This window comes from Malaya genurostris, chromosome 2 (assembly GCF_030247185.1).
Source record: "Malaya genurostris strain Urasoe2022 chromosome 2, Malgen_1.1, whole genome shotgun sequence".
NCBI lineage: Eukaryota > Metazoa > Arthropoda > Insecta > Diptera > Culicidae > Malaya > Malaya genurostris.
The window spans coordinates 246247646-246270130 of record NC_080571.1 but is presented as its reverse complement, the minus strand read 5'-3'; the positions used below and the strand labels follow the sequence as shown (position 1 = coordinate 246270130).

Genomic DNA, 22485 nt, shown 5'->3' with positions numbered 1-22485 from the left:
CAGGAAATAGGGCAAAGCAGTAATATAATTAGGTATTTAAAAAATGCGCTCATTGAAAATATTGGACGTCCTATTCCAAAAACCTCCCCCCCTCACCCCTGTCACAAAAGGTCACGTTTTATGAAACACCCCCCTCCCCCTTGCGGCGTGACGTCTTTTATGGACAGCCCCTCACTGAAATATGATCATATTTCAACCCAAGTGTTATCACAAGAGGACATTATTGAAACGAATTTTGATGAAATTAAATCAATTATTAGGAAACTTAAAAACATGAAGGTTCCTGGTAATGATGGAATTTTTAGTATTCTTATTAAAAATCTTCCCGATGTTGCCTTGAGACTCCTGGTTAAAATTTTCAACAAGTGTTTTTCATTAGCTTACTTCCCAAAAAGATGTAAAAACGCTAAAGTAATTTCTATCCTGAAACCTGATAAAAACCCAGCAGAAACATCAAGTTATCGACCAATTAGCTTACTTTCTTCTATCAGTAAACTTTTTGAAAAAATTATCTTGTTGAGAATGACGTCTCATATAAATGAGAATTCAATTTTTCTACCAGAGCAGTTTGGATTTCGTCATGAACATTCAACTACTCATCAACTTGTCAGAGTAACGAACATGATAAAAATAAATAAATCTTCTGGGTTATCCACTGGAGTTGCTCTTCTAGACATAGAAAAAGCATTCGACAGTGTTTGGCACAAAGGATTAATAGCAAAAATGTTTGATTTTCAGTTTCCTATTTATTTGATCAAAATGATTCAAAATTATTTAACTGATCGTACTCTTCAGGTTAGCTATCAGAATTGTGAATCTGAATTGCTACCCGTACGAGCCGGTGTTCCGCAGGGTTCGAGCGTAGCCCCAATCTTGTATAATATTTTCACTTCTGATTTTCCAAATCTACCCGCTGGTTGTCAGAAATCGCTGTTCTGTGACGACACAAGTCTGTTAGCCACCGGTAGAAATCTAAGAGTGATCTGCAGTCGCCTACAAAGAAGTTTAAAGATTTTGGAATTAAACTTAAATTTGGAAAATTAAACCAAATTAAATTTGGAAAATTAAACCAAATGCAGCAAAAATGCAATTAATTATTTTTCCTCATAAGCCAAGAGCTTCTTTTCTTAAACCAAACAATAATCACATTCTCAAATTGAACGGCTTGGAATTGACATGGTCTGATCAAGCTAAATACTTAGGTTTAACGTATGACAAAAAACTCACTTTCAAGGATCACATTGAAGGAATCCAGGCAAAGTGTAATAAATATATTAAATGTTTATATCCTCTTATAAACAGAAATTCTAAGCTCTGTCTAAAAAACAAATTGTTAATTTATAAACAAATTTTCAGACCAGCCATGCTTTATGCAGTACCAATTTGGTCAAGTTGTTGTTTCACCAGGAAGAAAACGTTTCAAAGGATTCAGAATAAAATTCTGAAAATGATTTTGAAGCGTCCTGCCTGGTTTAGTACAAATGAGTTACACAGACTCACAAATATAGAACCATTAGATATAATGTCACATAATATTATAACCAAATTCCGACAAAAATCGATGCAATCTTCAATTGAATCGATTCGCTCTCTGTATTAGTTAGTAAGTTAGTATATAAGTTCCTTTTCCCCATTACACAATACAAGTAGGTTTAGAATTTTCCCTACACAAAAATCTCAGAATTGCGAAAGCAAATAATGTCCTCATGGTAATAACCAAATCATATATATAATAGGGCTGAAATGTCACCACTTGTGGCTGAACACCCAATTAAAATCTTAATAATTTAATTTTAACTCATATTCCAATAAATAGTTATTAAAAAAAAATGACTTCAATTATCGCCACAATAAATTATCGAGCTGTGTTAAATCACACGAACGCACAGACCAATTCATCGATCCATTTTTCGAAATAATCTTGTCTTTGAAATGTTCTTTCGATAAGTCGATTGTTTCGGCCGCAGTATGACAAGTGGCACCATCCACATTTCGTCCACATTCATATCTTGGGAAGATTTGGCAACGAAAATTCATTGATCATGGTTCTGTATCGGTCTCTATTCACGGTAACGCGTCTTTTTTCCTCATTTTTGAGGAAATAAGGATCGATTTTACCATTCTACCATCCTACTAGACTGCACCAAATAGTACATTTATCGGGATGCATCGGTAATTCTTGAACGGCAAGTCGATTAGCTTTGCTCCAAATTTCTTGTTGTCGTATTAATTCAACCAAAAATGCGCCTTGTCACTGAAGAGTATGTTGCGCTATAAACAGTTTCAGGGCAACTGAGGTATTTTGGCCCACTTTAGGATTGACTTTATTTTGGTCCACTTTGCAAAAATATCCATCAAATGGTTTAATATCTCCGAAAAACCCTTCCGCAATAGTTAATTTGATATGATTAGCTTCAAATTGATACAACATGGGTTACTTAACATCGAAAAAATCCATAAAGTGGCCAAAATACCTCTGTTACCCTAATTGAACACTGATTTTGAAAAAATAAACTTCCATGATTTCCAAGTGTTGTTCTGGAGTTAACCTATTCATGCTGATTTGCCAAACAATATTGAGTAGAGACGCTTCTTTACACTGTCAAAACAACTTTCCGACAAAGGAGTAATTTCTATTGAGAAAACAAACTTTCGCCCCTACTAAAGAAAAAGGATGCAAAAACTACCCAGTAGCTACTAATTGTGCAATACGATGATAGACTGTGTTATTTTCTAGGATCGAGTGCCTAGTCAAATAATACAATAATAATACAAAAAAAAAACAATGATTCTAATAAAGCAACGCAAACATTTGTCCGAAAAACGCCAATCCTTGCAGCCAATGCAAATGAAACCGATAGCATTCGTCCTTCGGTTCATCTGATCGAATATTCCTACCATGAGATCCACAGAAGAATAACAAATAAGCAAAAAATAAAATCAATCAAGACAAATGGTTGCGTCTTGAATAAATTGATTATTGCTAGTTATTAATATTCATGTGCTATCAGCAAACCGGTGCCCGATGAGGATTGAGTACTACCACAGAAAAACTGATTACAAAAAATTAGGTCAAATGAATTGTATTTCCAGTGGTTTGTGTTCAATTGATAGTGATTCCTTTTTTTTTTGTTTTTAACTTATTTCAGGTATCCTGGGTTCGTCATCGGGATATACATCTTTTAACTGTAGGTAGATTCACGTATACGTCTGATCAACGATTTCAATGTGTGCACAATCTACAAACTGACGATTGGTCGTTACAGGTAAGCCATAAGGTTGTTGAAAAAGTGATTGCATGTTCATGGACCATTACCCATTTAATTGTTTTGCATATTAATTATTCATTGATAAGACCAAAAAAAACAACAAAAAAAACTGTTACAGTAATCGACCTAATTATGCATGCAAATGTAATGAAATCCAAAACATTCAAATGCCGGGGAAAAGGAAATTGAACAATTCGTTCCAATGAATTCTCATATTGTTCCAGATTCGCTACCCCCAAAAGCGAGATACCGGTGTATATGAGTGCCAAATATCGACTACGCCACCAGTTGGTCATTCCATGTACCTTTCTGTAGTGGGTAAGTGTTTCCTGTTCCGTGCGTGGATCGAGCCTAAATGTGATAAATGCAATTTTCGTTGCCGTGTCCGGATATTGTTTCCTTTTTGCTGCATGGTGTTCACCGTTTTTCGGAGAGATTAAATTGTTTCCTCATTACGGTCTGTTCTTTCCGTTCTGCAGAGCCTGTTACCATCGTAGTGGGTGGACCGGACATTTACATCAACACCGGATCAACGGTAAACCTAACGTGTGTTGTGCGGAACTCTCCGGAACCCCCGTCCACCATCATCTGGACCCACAACAATCAGGTACGGGCTGCAGTACCGTGTGAACCGCAGATAAATGGTGCTCTCATCATCATCGTCATCATCATCGTCATCATCATCATCACCATCACATGAAGTCGCATTTTTAAACCTTACATACACAGCACAAAAATATGAAACTTACAGCTGACGCAAATACATTTATGACGAAATTCCATAATAATTGCTCAAATGACTAGATCATAAAAGAATGACCTAAATCGGTAGTAAACGCACTCAGCGTTTCGCGCGGGCAGGCTAAAGAGTTACATGTTACAGTTGAATCAATTGTTGAAATATGAAATTTTTGATAATCAAATTTGTAGATCTTGGAAGACCTAAATTTATATAATTTTTGACGTGAATACGTTTATTTTTTTTAAAATTCACTCTCTACAGGAAAGGGTAGAACTTAATCATAAATAATACTTATTGTATTTAAGATAGAAACATCGGAAATATGTTTCGCGATTTATGATAAAATTTGTAGTAGTATGTGAGAACCACAAATAACTTAAATTTGAAGTTTACTAAAGTGTTTGGTAGAAACGAGTTTCAAGGCGAAATTCAGTGCCAAAATAAGGCGCGTAAAAATTCAACCGCATGAATTGAACAAATCATTGCTCAAAGCGCATCGTGCGAAACCGACACATAGAAATACGGAATATTTTCAGTGGGCTTACGATACTACCCAAGTAGCAAATGTAACTTATCGAAATTTCAAGATGTTCTACAATTGTTTTAGAATTATTATTTATGTTATCAATGTTCCTAAAGATTTTTAAACATATTAAAATTGATTGTGCAATTTATCCTTGTAAAGTTTCACAATACTACCGAAAAAATCACTGTAGAACTACTTTCAGTACGTCTAAATCAACTGTGCAGCAGGTCACTAACTTGTCCATATTGCATTAACAGTTCTAGAAGCTCTTTAAAAAATTTCACATCGTCATGTAAAATGGAAGTAACTACACCAATTGTCCAACTTACAAACAAATTTCCAAATTGTATTGGACACAAAATATGTCGAAATGATTATTAATCTCTTGTGGAAGAAAAATTAACAAAATGATGCTCTCCTAAAGATAAAAATTGATACGCCGAATTATAACATTACTGTGAAAAAAAGTTTCTGTTAAGTCTCCATAGTTTTGGCTGCCTCATAAAATTGTAGGTCAGTGTGAGTAGTTTTCTTCATTTTTAGAAAAACAATGATATGAAATCCAAAACTTACAAAAACGTTATGCAAGATTTATCTATTTACAAAAAAAGAAACAAAACCCACAAAGATAAGAATATTATCATAAATGTTGCGGAAATACAACATTACATACGCAATGAAAACAAAACTCAATCAGAACAATTGTGTTTGGTTTTCATCTTGTTGAAATAATGAGCAGATCTGACATCACTTTTGAACGAAAAGTTAAGTTCATTAAATGTTAATGTATACCGTTATTTAAATAATATAAATCATTACGTTGCGTGAACCATTTTCTATTCAACTTACTATTACCATCGATGCCATATTAGAAAAAAAAATGAAAAAAAGAATCATTTCGAGATTTTTCAGGTTCAATAAAACATTAGTTCGATCAAAACCGTCTGGAAGTTTTAAGTATGCTTGAATATACGTATTTTAAACACCATTCCGATGATTCTCTTTAAAAATAATAGATTGTTATTTTTACAGAAGTTGGTGTACAATCATCAAAACACGTTAATTCAAAGGCGCTTGAAAATTTCATGCGTACGAATACATGTTTCACCATAAAAAAGCAGTTCGTTGTCGATCTTTCATTTACAAAAACACAAAAGATCATTTCTACAATATGTAGCATTATCAGTTTTCATGTGCAGGTTATTTTACAAGATCCATGTTTGTGTTAAGAACAGTTGTATCGAAAATTAAATGTGAAACTTATTTATTAGAACTTAGGTTTGTTATGTTTTTGTAAACGTCATTCCATTTCTTGTTTACAGTAGGTAGTAGTTTTCACAAGTTTCACAATTGTTTTTTCGCTGATTTTATGACTTCCTCTGTGATGGGATCGACGCATGAGTTTTGTATCAGTTGCACAATAATTGTGAATAAATGTTCGTAATAACGGAAAAACTTAAAGATATGTTGCACAACACAGAAAATTGCGCTTTTTCCATAACACAACAGTTACAAGAATTGTAATATAAACTTACTTGATAAATTGCACAATCAGTAGAAAAATACAGGACAGCAACTTAACATGCTACTTGGGTATGTATGGTTAATAACCTACAGGTATTTTCAATTGACCAACATGAGGGAGACTCATTTGTGCATGTTTGTTCAAGACGGTCATTTCAGTTATTCAATGTATAACCCAAAAAACGAGACTTGTATTCAATGTTTTCGTGATCTGATCCATACTTCAGTGTGTTCGTGAGTCTGTGAACCGATTTCGATTGAACATTTGAGACTTTTATATGTTTACCTTTTTCATATAGATAGGCTATGTAATCGCTGTGAAAACCGACCTAACTACTGTGGCCCGGAGGGCTAAGTGCCACAGACCATCCGACTCAGTTCGCCGAGATCACAAAATATCTGTGAGTGTATATGTGTATGTATGTGAAAAATAGCATCACTAAATTTACTCAGAGATGACTGAACCGATTTCTTCAATCTCAGAATCAATTGGAAGATCTTATGGTCACACTGACTGCTATTGAATTTTGTCTCGATTCGAGCTCCGGTTTCGGAATTACAGGGTTATATGAATAAAAAAAACCTGTTTTAATCCACCTAGTGGTTTAATGATGCCTTTCTCATATCAATCATACTATCATATATAATACTGTGGTATTCTTCAAAATAATTTTCTTCGATTCTTAAAAGAATAACTGAAATCGGTTTGTTTCACCGTCTACTGATAAAAACTATCAATTGGAAAAGATTTGAGGTCAATTTAGAAAACTTTCTACGATTTTTCGCTCTTTTCAGTGATGGTATAAAATTTTTAACACACTTTACCCTATATTTCCGGATCCGGAAGTCGGATTCCTGATGAAATTCAGAAATTACGTATGGGACCACAGGACCTTTCATTTGAACCTAAGTTAAAACACATATTTTCTTTTTTTTGCACATTTTACCCCATAACTCCCGAACGGGAAGTCGGATCCAAATAATATTCAGGAATTTTGTATGGGACTACAAGACCTTTCATTTGAATCTAAGTTTGTGAAAATCGGTTCAGCCATCTCCGAGAAAAGTTAGTGCAAAAAAACGTTACATACACACATACGCACATACATACACACACACATCCACACACACACCTACACACACACACACACACAGACATTTTGCGTACTCGACGAACTGAGTCGAATGGTATGTGACACTCGGCCCTCCGGGCCTCGGTTCAAAAGTCGGTTTTCACAGTGATTGCATAACCTTTCTGTATGAGAAAGGCAAAAATGGTAAAAAAATTGTCACTCACCTTCCTTAGCGACGGCGTAATTGATTTTCACAAACTTAGATGCAAACGATAAGTCTTATGGCCCATAGTCTGCTTTTGAATCTCTTCTCTATTGAACTTCCGGTTCCGAAATTACAAGGATATATGTACAAGTTTATGAGAAAATGCGCAGTCAATTTTTCTCTGAAATTTCCTAACTGAGATGCAAATAAAAGTTCTTGAAATTGTTTAATAAATCCCTGAAAAACCGATCCGAATCCGACTTCCGGTTTCGGTATTACAGCACGATAAGCACGATAATTTCATGAGTATTTTTCCACAAGTAATGACGAAACGAGGGGCAATTTTTATAAAACAAACTGTTAAATTCATCTAGTTTGAAACTCTTACTACACCCAAACCTCCATTTACGTAAAAATCGGGACTTGGTAAATCGAATTATGGCGTATAAAAAGCTTATGTTATTTGGAATTTTCAACGTTTTCTCTATGTATGTATATTATTGGATATGTATAAAATAATGGGTAACTATGGAACATAAATTATAAGTATTTGCAGGAAAAGAATGTTCTAGGTCGCATCAATTTCCAAGATGGCGATTTCCGGTTCATCGATATTCGTGACAAACCATCAGAATATGGGTATTTTCGGAACCGGTTTGATGAGTACATGTCCGAAAACGATGGTTGAGGTGGTTCTGAATTCCAAGTTGGCTACTTCCGATTTATTGATATTCTTTGGAAATTCTTATAATATGGCTATTTTTGGAACGGGTTATTATATGGGTTATATTGAGAAGGAAATCACAGAAAATTTATTTTGTGTACCATCCGAAGGGTGAGTTTCGCTTCAAATAAAAGCAGATAAGGTCTACCCACTCTATTTTTTTCAGCTTTGGTTATGACTCAGCCAAAGTAGGAGAAAAAGTCGATGACGGAGAGCCCGGATTGGTTGGATCGGGTTAGTGCGGGTTAACTTTTACATCGGTATTCAGCTGCTGGCCGTTTGCATTGAAGTAAAATATAACGAGAAAATTCTCCAACTCAGTCCTTTTAAGGGCTATAAATGTTTACCAAAAGGAAGGAATTAACAACTGTTGAAATATACAAATCGGAAGTGAAGATTATCAGAAATAAAACCCATATTCAGCTAATTAAAGTCACGCTTAACGTAAATTTAAGCATGTCGTAATTTATTCTGCCATGTCACAATATTACAATTATTAACATGAAGAAATTATTTTTGTGTCTGTATCGATAAAAACTTCAGCTAAACTGTGCTAACTGTGAAGTTAATGATGTGACTTTTCTTTACATGCTTTGAATTGTAAACTTGTGTGAATTACGACGCTCCCTTTATGTGCATCTATAGAGTCGTTAATTTACACATCTACACATCTTTATAATACTATGGGTATCGTTTCGAAATATGCCGTGCGAAACAGGGTTGCCACATATACAAAAAATAATCTGTATTTTATTTCTCCTGCAAAAAAAGATTTCAATGTTGCGAAAGGAAAGCATTTCTCAACAGCGCTAAATATTCAAATTTGTTAAAAAAGTGTTTTTCTAAATATATTTCATGTTTCTATGGGGATTAAATTCATGGATTTCATGAACAAGTTGAAGATGAAATCTGCTCCTTCACAAGCTACTACGCTTGGAGGCACATGTATTGATTTAGTATTTGCTAGAAATAGGTATCAATGTAGAAAGCCGTAGAAATTTTTCATATCATAGGCCCGTTGTATCATTGATCAATACTGCGAATGAATGTTTTCTACATTGGAAGAATATAAACGGTTGTGAACGCTACGCTACACGCCTACCATATCAGTATCTCATCCATGCGAAACAGGTCAGCTTGGAATTATATGACGGAAGTCGATAGAAACCTTCATAAAAGTCTCTTTTCAGAACCACCATTGTTTTATTATAAAGAACAATAACAATTACTTCGTAATATTTAATTGGGTGTCAGAATGTTTGATGCAACTAACCCGTTCTTTTGTGTAGTTTCATCTCGTTTCACATTCTAGTAGTAAAGAAGGGGGATGCTTGCACAATTCACACAATCGATCAACTAACTGATATTCGGAAGTGTGAAGGAAGCGTACCAGTTTTATTCGTATTCACGACATAGAGTTATGTCTCTGACATTACCCACCCGCCTTTTACCAAAACTATATCGTTCATCTAATCCCGGCTAAGTGGTAGTTCACCGGCGCCAACACTCTTCCCAATCCAAAAGTAAATCTTTTGATAATGTATGCAAAAATAAGATATCAAAAACGGTTTCTGCTTGTTCATTTTAATTTGAACCAAATAAATGTGAGAAACTAAAGAAAACACGTTGTTTTTTTTTTTTCAATAGTATAATATATATTTTCAGGCACACTGCTTAAGCTCTAAGATGCCAAGGGTATTTCCTAATCTTAATTAACGACTAACTTAAAAAACACGTTGTTGTGGGCACATAAATTTTACTCTATCGGTGTATTCGTCAATTTTTTCTACCTTCGCCGACGGGGGTGGGGGGGGTCTGGAGGGGCGTAAAAAAACCCATCACTCATACTGTTGAAGATATACTTTATTGATCAAAGCGTGAATTCAACTGACAAAGGTTTATTTTTTCGTTTGATAATTCTTTGTTTGACAGGAGAAATCTGTTACGAAATATCAGACGAGATGAGACGAGACGAGACGAAAGCTGTCTCCGATGCAAAATTATTGACAACTAAACGAAAATCACGCAAAACGTCGACAGCTTGATTAGTATTTTGAAATTTTGTTCTCAAAGCGCTGGATTTCTTGACAATTGCTTGTCAGAGAAAGAAAATGAACTGTGACTCCAATGAAATAGTAATTCTCAACTCGACAACATGCATCATTTTTCCTTTCCTTAATCCGTATTAAAAATAAACGCCATCATATAAGTGCTAACGCTGAAATATCACGACAGTTAGTTTCAAACCTAATCAAATTCATAGATCTTTTCAATTGATGGTCAATCAAACACTCTGTTCTTTCGGTACTCTGTTCCCGGTTTCGGTATGATTGTAGGAAGAGGACAAAACACTCCAAATGTGAAATTACATCGGTACCTCAAATGAGCAATTTCTGAAATCAACAGCAGAATAGGACTTGTTCAGATGTCCAGAGACCAATTGAGATTTGTTTAAAGATTTGTTTTAAATTTTCAACACTCTCCATCCTGTAATTTCGGTACCGGAAGTCGAAATTAAAAAAAAATTCAGTAACTTTGTATGAAACAATTATACTTCTTCCACCTCTGAGATAAGTTCGGGCACTTATTTTCATTTATTTTTGAACTTATAAACCTACAACTCCACCACCGGAAGTCGGGTCGGTTTCAAATAAAATTCAGGAATTTTGTGTGGAACTACAAGACCATTCAAATATTTAAGTTCATGAAAATAGGCTCAGCCATCTCTGAGAAAAGAAAATGCAAAAATTGTTACATACATACATACACACATATATATTCACACACATACACGGATAAAAATCTAGTGCCGGAACCATGATTAAGAATCATGAAATCATGAATCATGTCTATCATGAATAATAAGTCATGATTTGATGATCAAAACGATTAATATCATGAACAAAAACAAATCTCTCATGAATATTTTCATGATATCAATCATTTTTCTCATGAAATTTCATGAAAAGACATTATTCATGGTTTCATGATTAAAAAATCATGATACCGGCAATAGATTTTTACCCGTGTACATATATCTATATGAGAAAGGCGGAAAAAGGAAACATACCGTAGTCATGAGCTCTTTCAAATACAATGGTGTCGCGATATGAAGAATTGTTTATTGGAGACCCAAGTTGTTCTATTATAACTTTTTTCAACGATTATTTTAAAATTTTTTCATTAGATTCACAAATATAGTTTAATTATCAAAATACATGATTTTGACAAAGTTTGCACATACTGAGGATTTTTCACGTTTTTTTTATATGCGAAGTTACGCGAATTGTTGTTTTGTCTCAGAAATGCCTGAAACGTCGAGATCTGGTGTTATCAAGAAATTTTTGTTGAAGTCAACTCTGCCAATTAGACAATCTTAAATTTTTCTCAAAAGAATACTTAAATATAGATGTTACATACATTTGGCATCAAACAAAATTTTCGATTTCGAATATCTCAAAATTATTCTGGATGCCAAAGTCGATTTTTTATGCCGGATTAGACCAGAAATGCGACGTCCTCATGCATTTTCAAGGCAGTCGGAGTAACGTTTTTCATCAGTTTTGTGGTTTTCTCAGGTGGATTTCCGAAATTATGGGATTGTTTGCGCGATTTTTTTACGCGAATCGTATCCCCTGCGTAAAGAGAGACCTCAGTGTATTTTAACATTAACAAATTAAATAGTTTTTGAACAAATTTATTAATAAAAACTACTGCATATTAATGAATTGATATCCTGAAAATTTGGTGATCTGTGGCACAAATTTTAACATCGTTTGAGGATATGACTAAAACACTATTAGTAAAATTAGTAGTCACGACTAAAATATACTTAAATTTTATGAAAATACTATTTAGAAGTGTGGCCTAACATTCTCCAATGCATGTGCAACATCCTAACATATTATATTCACCTATCTACCTTAAACCTACCTTAAATAAAAATTTGATTAAAGCAAGCAAAAAATTGGAGCAGCTGCGAATTGCAGACAGATGTAAAAATAATTTTATAAAGAGCGATAGTTTTCATTGATTTTGGTGTTTCTAATAAAGAAAGGCTATGCATCCATTCGGTTCAGTATTACAGCGCGACAAATGAAAAGTTGTCAAATTCAAGAATATGTTTTCACAGGTGATGACGAAACGAGGTGCAGATTTTTATAAAACTTACTGCTAAATTCATCTAGTAGGCAGATCTTGTTAGTTATTGGATATTTAAACCTACTTTGGAACTACTAGGCAATGTTGCTCGAATATCAAAAATACAACGAATGTCAATGATCATCGCTCGCTTCCCTTCGCCTTTGTTCGATAATCGTTCTGGTATTCGGACTTGTCCGTATATTCGGGTGCGAACGAAGTCGACGCTGCTTCGTTACTCGCACGAATATCTATTCCTTGCAGTTGTTATTCGCATTGGACATACCCCCGAATGACTTAACGCGAATATCGAACGAATATTCATACAGCGATCATCGCCAAACCTAATTCGAGATGATCGTTCGTGCTGTTTTTGAAACATGCAAATTAAGATGTTTCCCCCGCACTATTACCATAGTCTTATGTGTATGTGATGAACCATATTCCATCATTCTCCCATTGCTGCTACCCAACGAAATATGACGAATTTATTAGATGAAGAATGCTTCGCGAAGAATGGAAACCAACGATCTTCGCCGTGACGCTATTCGATCCAACTCGAAGAATAAAATAAATGAACGAATGACAAACGAATGTATAAAACGAACATGCACGATGTATACCAGCAGCGAAGAATGTATTAGTATATTCGGGTTCTCTACGATTATTGCTTATTCCTTTTCCACCCTTCTCGCTTTCGAGCAGTGAATAGCGGCCCTTACACGAGCATTATTATTGTCATTTTTAATGATGTCTAAATAATGATGTATTTCAAATTTGATAGCAATCTCGTCATTACTGCACCATTACACGTTCATAAAAATGACATTATTTTTTAGTAATGACACTTTTAATGATAGTGTAAGGTCCGCTAATAGTTCAACGTTGTTCGAGACTGGCATATTCGAAGGCAGTATAATCACAGCGTGGATGCGTGAATGAATTAGTTACACCAAGAATATTTGCAACATTGCTACTAGGCCCCTGTTTCCGCTTCCGAAGGCATCGATAATAGTGAAGAGAAGCTCCTAAAACGCAACTCACTTCGTTTTCTCAGCAATGGTTAAGTCGATTTTCACATATCTCGATTCAAATCAAAGCCTTTATTGTCTCAAAAGGTACTGCGCAAATTCATCCAGATCCGACTTCCGGTTCCGAATTTATACGACGATGAGTGTTATTAAACCCCTCGGGTTTGTGCGCACCCATCAATAATGTATCCCTACCGTGAAGTGCTCGATAAACCGTAAACGTGATAGAAGGAATTAATCGATGAACAGTCAGAGCAAAGAGAGATAAAAACAACACCACATTCTGATAACGTGAAGTGGTATTGAAATTTATAATTGAATTTGTAATATTACTTAGTTACTAAGATATATATCTTATATACGAACTTAAGGTCAATCTAAGGTAAAACATTCAAATATTTCTGCAATTGATAATTGAAATATATTTTGTAGGACAACGATAATTAAACATCCTAACCTCATCTCAGTGTTAATAAGCTTGTAGAAACCAAAACGGTATACTGTTCACATCTAGTTTATAAGGAGTTGCTAAACGTAAGTCAATGGAGAATTTGTATTCATGATTCTAAAACTATGATTCGTTTATAACCAGGAATTTAAAATATATCACAAACTTCGAACGAATAGCTGGTGTATTATTGATTCGGAAAAACAACAACTTTTAAATTCGTTTACGTGAAGATGTCTGAACGAAGTGCTACTGGTGGAATAACAAGTTCGGGTGCTAGAGATGCCGATAATGTAATTAACATCGCTATGATCGCTGGTTTAGATATAGGATCTGACAGTGTTGATGTAAAAAATGAGAGCAAAATGCAATCGAAAACTGTTCCTGCGACCGAAGATAATTTTCTCGCGACGAGAGCTAAAAAAACCTCATTGGCCATAGTTGTCAAACCTGTACTTTTGCCGATAATAGTAGGATGGTCCAATGCGATAACTGTGATGAGTGGCACCACTTTGCTTGTGTGGGCGTTTCACAACAGATAGAGCATGAAGATTGGTGGTGTACTAAGTGCAGCTCATCAAAACTGAAAAGGAGAAATCAAAAGAATACAGGAACCAAACCGAAGCGGAACAGTAAATCCACGGGAAAACCTGTCAAAATAAGACCGAGTAAAGTTCTAGAGGATAAGACGATCGTGAAACAATCTGTACCGAATCCTGGTGCAATACGGAATGATACGCAACAGTTTTCTCAAGTAATAGATCAAGACCGGAAACATTCGAGCGCGGCATCGGTTAAATCAACTTCATCCAACTCTGTAAAGACGCGACTGGAACTCAGACTTCGTAAGTTAGAGGCAGAACAGTCATTGTTGGACGAGAAGAGAAAGCTTCTCGATGAACAGCTGAGCGTTATGGAAGAATTGGTATCTATTCAAAGTGAGCGAGGTAGCGTCCGGAACGACAAGAGTAGCGACTCCCGTATTCAAGATTGGTTGAGTGAGAACAGCTCTCAGAAGCTAGAGCTTAGGAATAAAGAGAATGAACTTTTGAAAGGAAATGAACTCAGCGGTTCGGAAGATGAATGCGCTTACGAAGAAGATGAATCAGAAACCTCCACTTACGAAACTGATCAGGACGAGGAAAATCAAAATTCGTCACACAGTTTTAAACCAAATAATCGTTCCACGCCAAATGGAAATGGTAAAACCCGCATGAACAATCAGCTGCCTTCAAAAAGTAAATCCAACATCTGTAATCTATCAAAAAACGAAATAGCTGCTCGTCAGGTTGTCCCAAAAGAACTTCCTATCTTCACTGGAAACCCCGAGGAATGGCCAATGTTTTTTTCTTCTTATGAGAATACCACGAAAATGTGCGGTTTTCGGGATGATGAGAACATGATTCGCCTTCGAAATTGTTTGAAAGGAAATGCACTTGCTGCTGTTAAAAGTTTTCTCTTTCATCCTTCAACGGTAAATAAAGCGATCGCAGCGCTAAAATTGCGATTCGGTCAACCACACGCAATCATCAACTCTTTGAAAGAGAAACTTTTATGTATGCCGCCAGTGAAATCAGATGCAATTGATAAACTCATCGATTACGCGCTAGCAGTACAAAACTTGCGAGCGACCATAAATGCATGTGGTCGAAGAGAGTACATGCGAGATGTGTCTCTACTGCAAGAGCTCTTGAGCAAACTTCCATCCTCCATCAGGTTGGATTGGGCTAGACAGTGTAGAAGTCTACGCAAGGTAAATTTAGCCACCTTCAGTGATTGGATTTATACACTAGCTGAAGATGCATGTTTGGTCGTTGATTATCGAGGGTCAAATGACAAACAGTCCTGGTACGAACAACATGGATCAAGAAAAGGAAAGGCCACTTTGAACGTACATTCCGAGTTGAACTCCGAACAAGAAGATCTGCTGAGGGATGATCCGTCGAGCTCGAAATATGAAGCGGAAAGTGTTGCAAGTTGCGTCATCTGTAAAGGAGTATGCAAATCACTTGAAAGGTGTAAACGGTTTTTGGATTTGTCGTACGATGGGAGATGGGCAGCCATACGGGAGTTTAGAATATGCCGTAAATGTTTGAGGATTCACAAAGGAGGATGTATTCATAAACCCTGTGGAATAAATGGTTGTGTGTTTAAGCATCATGCTCTATTACACAAAGTTCTCGATGTGGAGTGGCCAATCCAAAATACAGAAAACGGAGTCCAATCATGTAATACTAATCGAACTCAATCAAATACAATTCTTTTTCGATATGTTCCTGTTGTTCTTCATGGCAAGAATAAAAATATTCATTGTTATGCCTTTCTGGATGATGGTTCAGAGTTGACTCTCATTGATCAAGTCATAGCTGATGAATTAGATCTCGATGGAGTTCCACGCCCTCTGTGTACACAACGTTATGAAGCCGGTTCGAGAAGTGTTGATCTGTATATCTCAGGTAGCAACGGCAAACGTTACCTTCTTGATGACGTTCGTACTGTTCAACAACTTCAGTTGCCTAGTCAAACCTTGGAAATTGAACATCTTAGAGATGATTACCCATATCTTAAAGATATTCCTGTACAATCTTACCGTAATGTCTGTCCCCAAATCTTGATAGGGGTAAAGCATGCTAATGTTTCTTTAGTGCGCAAAAGTCGGGAAGGAAATCCATCGCAGCCAATTGCCATAAAAACCAACGTCGGTTGGATTGTTTATGGAGCATCTCCGAAGGGTCAGTCTAGCACCATGACGCATTATACCAATCACGTATGCTCATGCGATGGTAATTATGACGACGCCTTGACTCAAACCGTAAAAGAATATTTCACGTTGGATAGCTTAGGTATCAATAAGCTTGTAAAAGATGTTCGTTCCAGAAACGACGAATATGCCTTAAGTCTTTTAAATAATCTTACAAGGTTCGATGGTCAACGTTTCGAAACCGGGTTGCTCTGGCGACAAGGGACAATACGACTTCCAAACAATGAAAGTATGGCAATGCTCCGTTTCAAAAACTTAGAAAAGCGCATGGAGAGAGATGAGACATTACGACGTACTTTGAATGACAAAATCTCCGATTACATAACGAAAAGATATATACGCAAATTGGAGCCTAATGAAATCAGTCTCAAGCACAAGCATATTTGGTACCTTCCTGTGTTTCCTGTTACAAACCCTAATAAACCAGACAAGATAAGAATTGTCTGGGACGCTGCAGCATCTTGTTTTGGCGTGTCTCTAAATTCTGCTCTACTGCCTGGTCCCGATTTGCTAGTCTCTTTGATTTCCGTTCTATATAAATTTCGCGAGCGCCGATTTGCTATATGTGGTGACATTCGTGAAATGTTCCACCAAGTACGAATCCGAAAGGAAGACCAACAATGTCAACGATTTTTTTGGCGAGAAAATAATGCTCAGCAAGAACCAGATGTATTCATAATGGAGGTGATGACGTTCGGTGCGTGTTGCTCGCCCAGTTGCGCCCAGTTCATAAAAAACTTGAACGCAGAACGTTTTATCAGAGACTATCCTGAAGCCGTGAATGCCATCATTAAAAACACATATGTTGATGATGTGTTATGTAGTGTTGATACAGAAGACGAAGCTGTACGTCTAGCAAAGGAAGTCCACTTCGTACACAAACAAGGGGGTTTCGAAATAAGAAATTGGATGTCCAATTCTTTACATGTGTTAGCAGCTCTGAGTGAAAATCTGTCATCAGAAAAAAATTTAGACCTGTCGTCGGAATTAGCCACAGAAAAGATTCTTGGGATGTGGTGGTGTACTTCTACTGATTGCTTTACCTTTAAAATCAATTGGAATCGTTTTGATCAAGATATTCTCAATGGAAATCGCTGTCCCACAAAGCGGGAAGTACTACGAACTCTAATGAGTATATATGACCCAATTGGCCTTATATCTCATTACTTGATGTATCTTAAAGTACTTCTGCAAGATGTGTGGAGACTGTCTATAGGATGGGACGAAGAAATAGGAGAGACATGTAACAGTAAATGGCTAATTTGGTTGAAACTTCTTCCGCAAGTTGAGAATCTAATGATTCCACGCTGCTATATGCCAATCGTGGCTGCAGGTGAATCAATTCATGTACAGTTACATACGTTTGTAGATGCGAGTGAACTAGGAATGTCCGCAGTAGTGTATATTCGATTTGATATTGGCGGTACTGTAACATGTTCATTAGTCGGAGCAAAGACGCGAGTCGCCCCAATAAAATATCTTTCAATTCCAAGATTAGAGTTGCAAGCGGCAGTCATCGGTTCAAGGCTCGCTGATAACATTACTCGTAGTCTCTCTATCACAATCACCCGCAGAGTATTCTGGTCGGACTCTCGGAACGTCTTATACTGGCTTCATGCTGATCACAGGAAATACAGTCAATTCGTTGCAGCACGTATTAGTGAAATCTTAGATTTGACTCATCTCAAGGACTGGCGATGGGTACCGACAAAACAAAATGTTGCTGACGAAGGAACTAAGTGGCAACGGCGTCCAAGCCTTACGAATGAGAGCAGGTGGTTTAACGGCTCGAACTTTCTTTTGCAACCCGAGGTAAAATGGCCCGTTATGCCATTTGAGTTAGCTGCATCAGAAGAAGAACTGCGGGTTTCTGTTCATACACATTTTCAAAAAAAATGTAGCATCGTTTCGGCAGCAGACTTTTCCAACTGGAAATATATGATTCGTGTTACGGCTTACGCGCTACGTTTTATAGATAACACTCGCTGCAACCGATTGGTCAGAATAACCGGTTGTTTGTCGAGCAAAGAGATGAGAAAGGCGGAAGAACATCACTTTCGACAAGCACAGAGCGAACTTTACTCTGAAGAGTTGACTATACTTCAACTATCGAATAAAGATCGAACAAAACTCAAAACAATACCAAGAACTAGCTCAATATATGGTTTGAATATAGTTTTGGATGAAATGGGATTGATGAGAATGAAGGGAAGAGCCGGGGCGTGCCAGTATCTAGATGCGGAAACTATTAGTCCTATCGTACTTCCGTGGAACCATCGTGTAACCAAGCTTGTCGTGACAGACTTTCATAACAAATACCATCACCAATACCAGGAACTAGTTATTAATGAAGTCAAGCAACGTTATCATATTCCACGATTGAGAAGACTTTACAAAGATATTCGTTCAAACTGTCCACGATGTAAGCTACGCGATGCAAAACCAAAACCTCCAGCAATGTCCGATCTTCCCCCGTGCAGATTAGCAGCTTACGATCGACCCTTTACTCATACAGGAGTTGATTACTTTGGACCGATGGAAGTAACCGTGGGACGTAGAGTTGAGAAAAGATGGGGCGTTCTATTGACATGCCTTACCATTCGCGCTGTGCACCTGGAAATAGTTTGTTCTCTAAATACAAGTTCCTGTATTATGGCTCTCAGAAACTTCATAATGCGGCGAGGAACGCCTGCTGCCTTCTACAGTGACCAAGGCACAAACTTCATCGGAAGCAACCGACAGCTGAGGGAGCTCTTTCATGCTATCGACCACAATCTCATGGCTAAAGAGTTTACAACACCACAAACTACATGGAACTTCAATCCGCCTGCAGCACCCCATATGGGGGGGAGCTGGGAAAGGTTGATACGATCAGTGAAGCGAACTTTATCAGAATTAATAACATCTCGACGACCGACGGACGAAGAATTGCGAAATGCCTTAATAGAAATCGAAGGAATACTGAATTCACGTCCTTTGACACACGTACCTATGGATAATGCATCGGCACCTGCACTAACACCCAATCATTTTCTATTGGGTTCCTCGGATGGTTCAAAACCGTTGTCAATTCTGAACGACACTTCGATTGCTCTACGACGAGGTTGGCAAACTTCGCAAGTTATCGCCAATCAATTCTGGAAACGTTGGCTGCGGGATTACCTGCCGGAGATTACACGACGATCCAAGTGGTTTGAGAACGTGAAACCAATTGAGGTAGGTGACATAGTTTTAATTGTTGATCCAGATCACCCGCGAAACTGTTGGCCTAATGGACAAGTTATAAGCACAGTTAACAAGGATGGGCAAGTGCGGAGAGCCACTGTGCAAACAGAAAAAGGTGTGTATGAGCGACCAGCTGTAAAATTGGCAGTTCTCGATCTTGGGTGCGTAGCTGAGTAGGCCTTTATGATTAGATTCGGCATACTTGGGGGGGAGTGTTATTAAACCCCTCGGGTTTGTGCGCACCCATCAATAATGTATCCCTACCGTGAAGTGCTCGATAAACCGTAAACGTGATAGAAGGAATTAATCGATGAACAGTCAGAGCAAAGAGAGATAAAAACAACACCACATTCTGATAACGTGAAGTGGTATTGAAATTTATAATTGAATTTGTAATATTACTTAGTTACTAAGATATATATCTTATATACGAACTTAAGGTCAATCTAAGGTAAAACATTCAAATATTTCTGCAATTGATAATTGAAATATATTTTGTAGGACAACGATAATTAAACATCCTAACCTCATCTCAGTGTTAATAAGCTTGTTGAAACCAAAACGGTATACTGTTCACATCTAGTTTATAAGGAGTTGCTAAACGTAAGTCAATGGAGAATTTGTATTCATGATTCTAAAACTATGATTCGTTTATAACCAGGAATTTAAAATATATCACAAACTTCGAACGAATAGCTGGTGTATTATTGATTCGGAAAAACAACAATGAGTGTCAAAACTTTCAATCATACTTAATGACAATGCAAAAATGGTACGCATCAGTATGTGCTGGTACGAAAGAAGAAAACACCACCGCCTAGCACATAGCGTGCATTGTTCAATTTCGTATAGCGTGCACAGTTACACCATTCTATATCATTCGACACAATTCATCGAACTGAAAAATGTCTGTGTGTGTATGCATGTATGTAAGTGTGTGAGTATGTACCAAATGATGTCACTAAATTTTCTCAGAGATAGCTTGACTGATTTTCAGCATGTCTTCTTATTTTAAGGCCATCGTCCAAGTACCATGCAAGCGGGTGGTTTTTGGAAATTTTCGATGGAAATTTTGAAAAATTTGCCAAAACCAAAAACATACAGACCTTTGAAATACTTTTATCTATCTACAGGTTGAAAATGGCTGGAAAATTCGGAGGATTTTCCGAGTCTTATCAAAAATAGCTCTGAAAAATGAGTGTTTTTGTGATCTTTCACAATTATCTGGAAAAATAATGCGATGACATAAATTTTTTTTTTTCAAATAAACCTTATGATGGATACAAAGATTACATTCGGACACATTTTTGGAAAACCTTTTCACGCTTTTCATAGGAAATCCACGAATTTTAAAAATTTCCACGAAATCGGTTATATGAAATTCGTTGATTTTCCATGAAAAGCGTGAAAAGCTTTTCCAAAAATGTTTCCGAATGTGATCCTTGTTGCCAGCATAAGGATTTTTTGAAAAAAAAATTTCATTCCATCGAATTATTTTTTCAAATAATTGTGAAAAATTACAAAAAAAGCTCATGTGCTATTTTTGATAAGACTCGGAAAATCCTCCGAATTTTCCAGCCATTTTCACCCTGTAGATAGATAAAAGTATTTCAAAGGTCTGTATGTTTTTGGTTTTGGCAAATTTTCAAAATTTCCATCGAAAATTTCTTAAAACCACTCGCGGGCATGGTACTTGGACGATGGCCTTAACATGGTCTAAAACTTTTTCGAAGGCATGAATTCTCTATCTCGTAATGTATGCAAAATAATGTTTTTCAACTCACTTCTACGTTGATTAATCACAACATTGTTCATATCAAAAGATGGGGACTTTTTTACTTTTGGAGACATGAAAGCTTCAATCATCAATCAATCCCTGAGGCACAAATAAAAACGTCTGTTTTGATATGATTGGGACCACTGTGGGAAGGTTCTATTGACTTTTTTTGGCTGGTATTGATTTTTATCTGAAGCTGTACACGTTCCGGATTTACAGGACGACAAGAGTCAAAAACCGATCTCAAAACTGTCTGAATTTGTTGATCTCTTTGGCTTACAAATTTACTTTGGTCGTGTCGGTCTTATGTTTCCGGTTTTGGTATAGTTGGTTGTAGTATTCAAAGAACTGTTTTCGGAAAATGTGTTTCTTAACCTTTTGTATTTATCCTTAAATTGAAAAAAAAAAACGAAAGATTCTCCATTCTAGTGGCATGAAATAACTTCGCTTCCAAAATAAAAACATTTCTTTAAGCACGAATCATTTTCGATTTCTTTAAGAAGAACAATTTACAACATCTTGCCCCACCAGCCTTTGTTAGTTATCTAAATCCACAATCTACTTTTTGCGCTTGAGTAAACATCGAATCATGCCATGACAGCTGTAGGAGAGACAATAGGGAAACTTTCATTCGTACGGGAGTATTAGCTGTGTTTTGCTAGATCTATAAACTCTTCGCTACCAGGTGTGAGATTGTTGAAAAACAAGTCAAAGTTTTTCCTTTAAGTTTGGCAGCAAAATTTGCATCTGATTGGAGTGCGGAGCTGTGATAAACTAAAGGATGAAAAAAACTTGTTTGAAATGATAACGACTTTGCATCTTTGTTTGCTCGAATCGAATTTTCTTTGCAAGCGTGATCGTCTAGACAAATAATCCGATAGTTATACGTATATCAGCTTCTTGTTGGAATTGGAAGCCTAACATTAACTCTAAATTTGGCTTGAAAAAGAGATATACATAATTTCCATTCGAAGATTTTTTCTGAGTTCGATGAATATACAACTTTCTGCTTAAATATGCCTTCATCTTTCGCTTCTGAC

At 36.5% G+C, this 22485-nt stretch overlaps 1 protein-coding gene across 1 annotated transcript in view; it reads left to right on the top strand.

The window, feature by feature from the left end:
• Nucleotides 1–22485, top strand: part of LOC131428530 (zwei Ig domain protein zig-8-like) — a 375236-nt gene that overhangs the window by 291212 nt on the left and 61539 nt on the right. The window contains exons 4-6 of the mRNA XM_058592530.1: nucleotides 3150–3266; nucleotides 3494–3587; nucleotides 3749–3876. Of these exons, the coding sequence (XP_058448513.1) occupies nucleotides 3150–3266; nucleotides 3494–3587; nucleotides 3749–3876 (339 nt within the window). The remainder of the gene's footprint in view (nucleotides 1–3149; nucleotides 3267–3493; nucleotides 3588–3748; nucleotides 3877–22485) is intronic.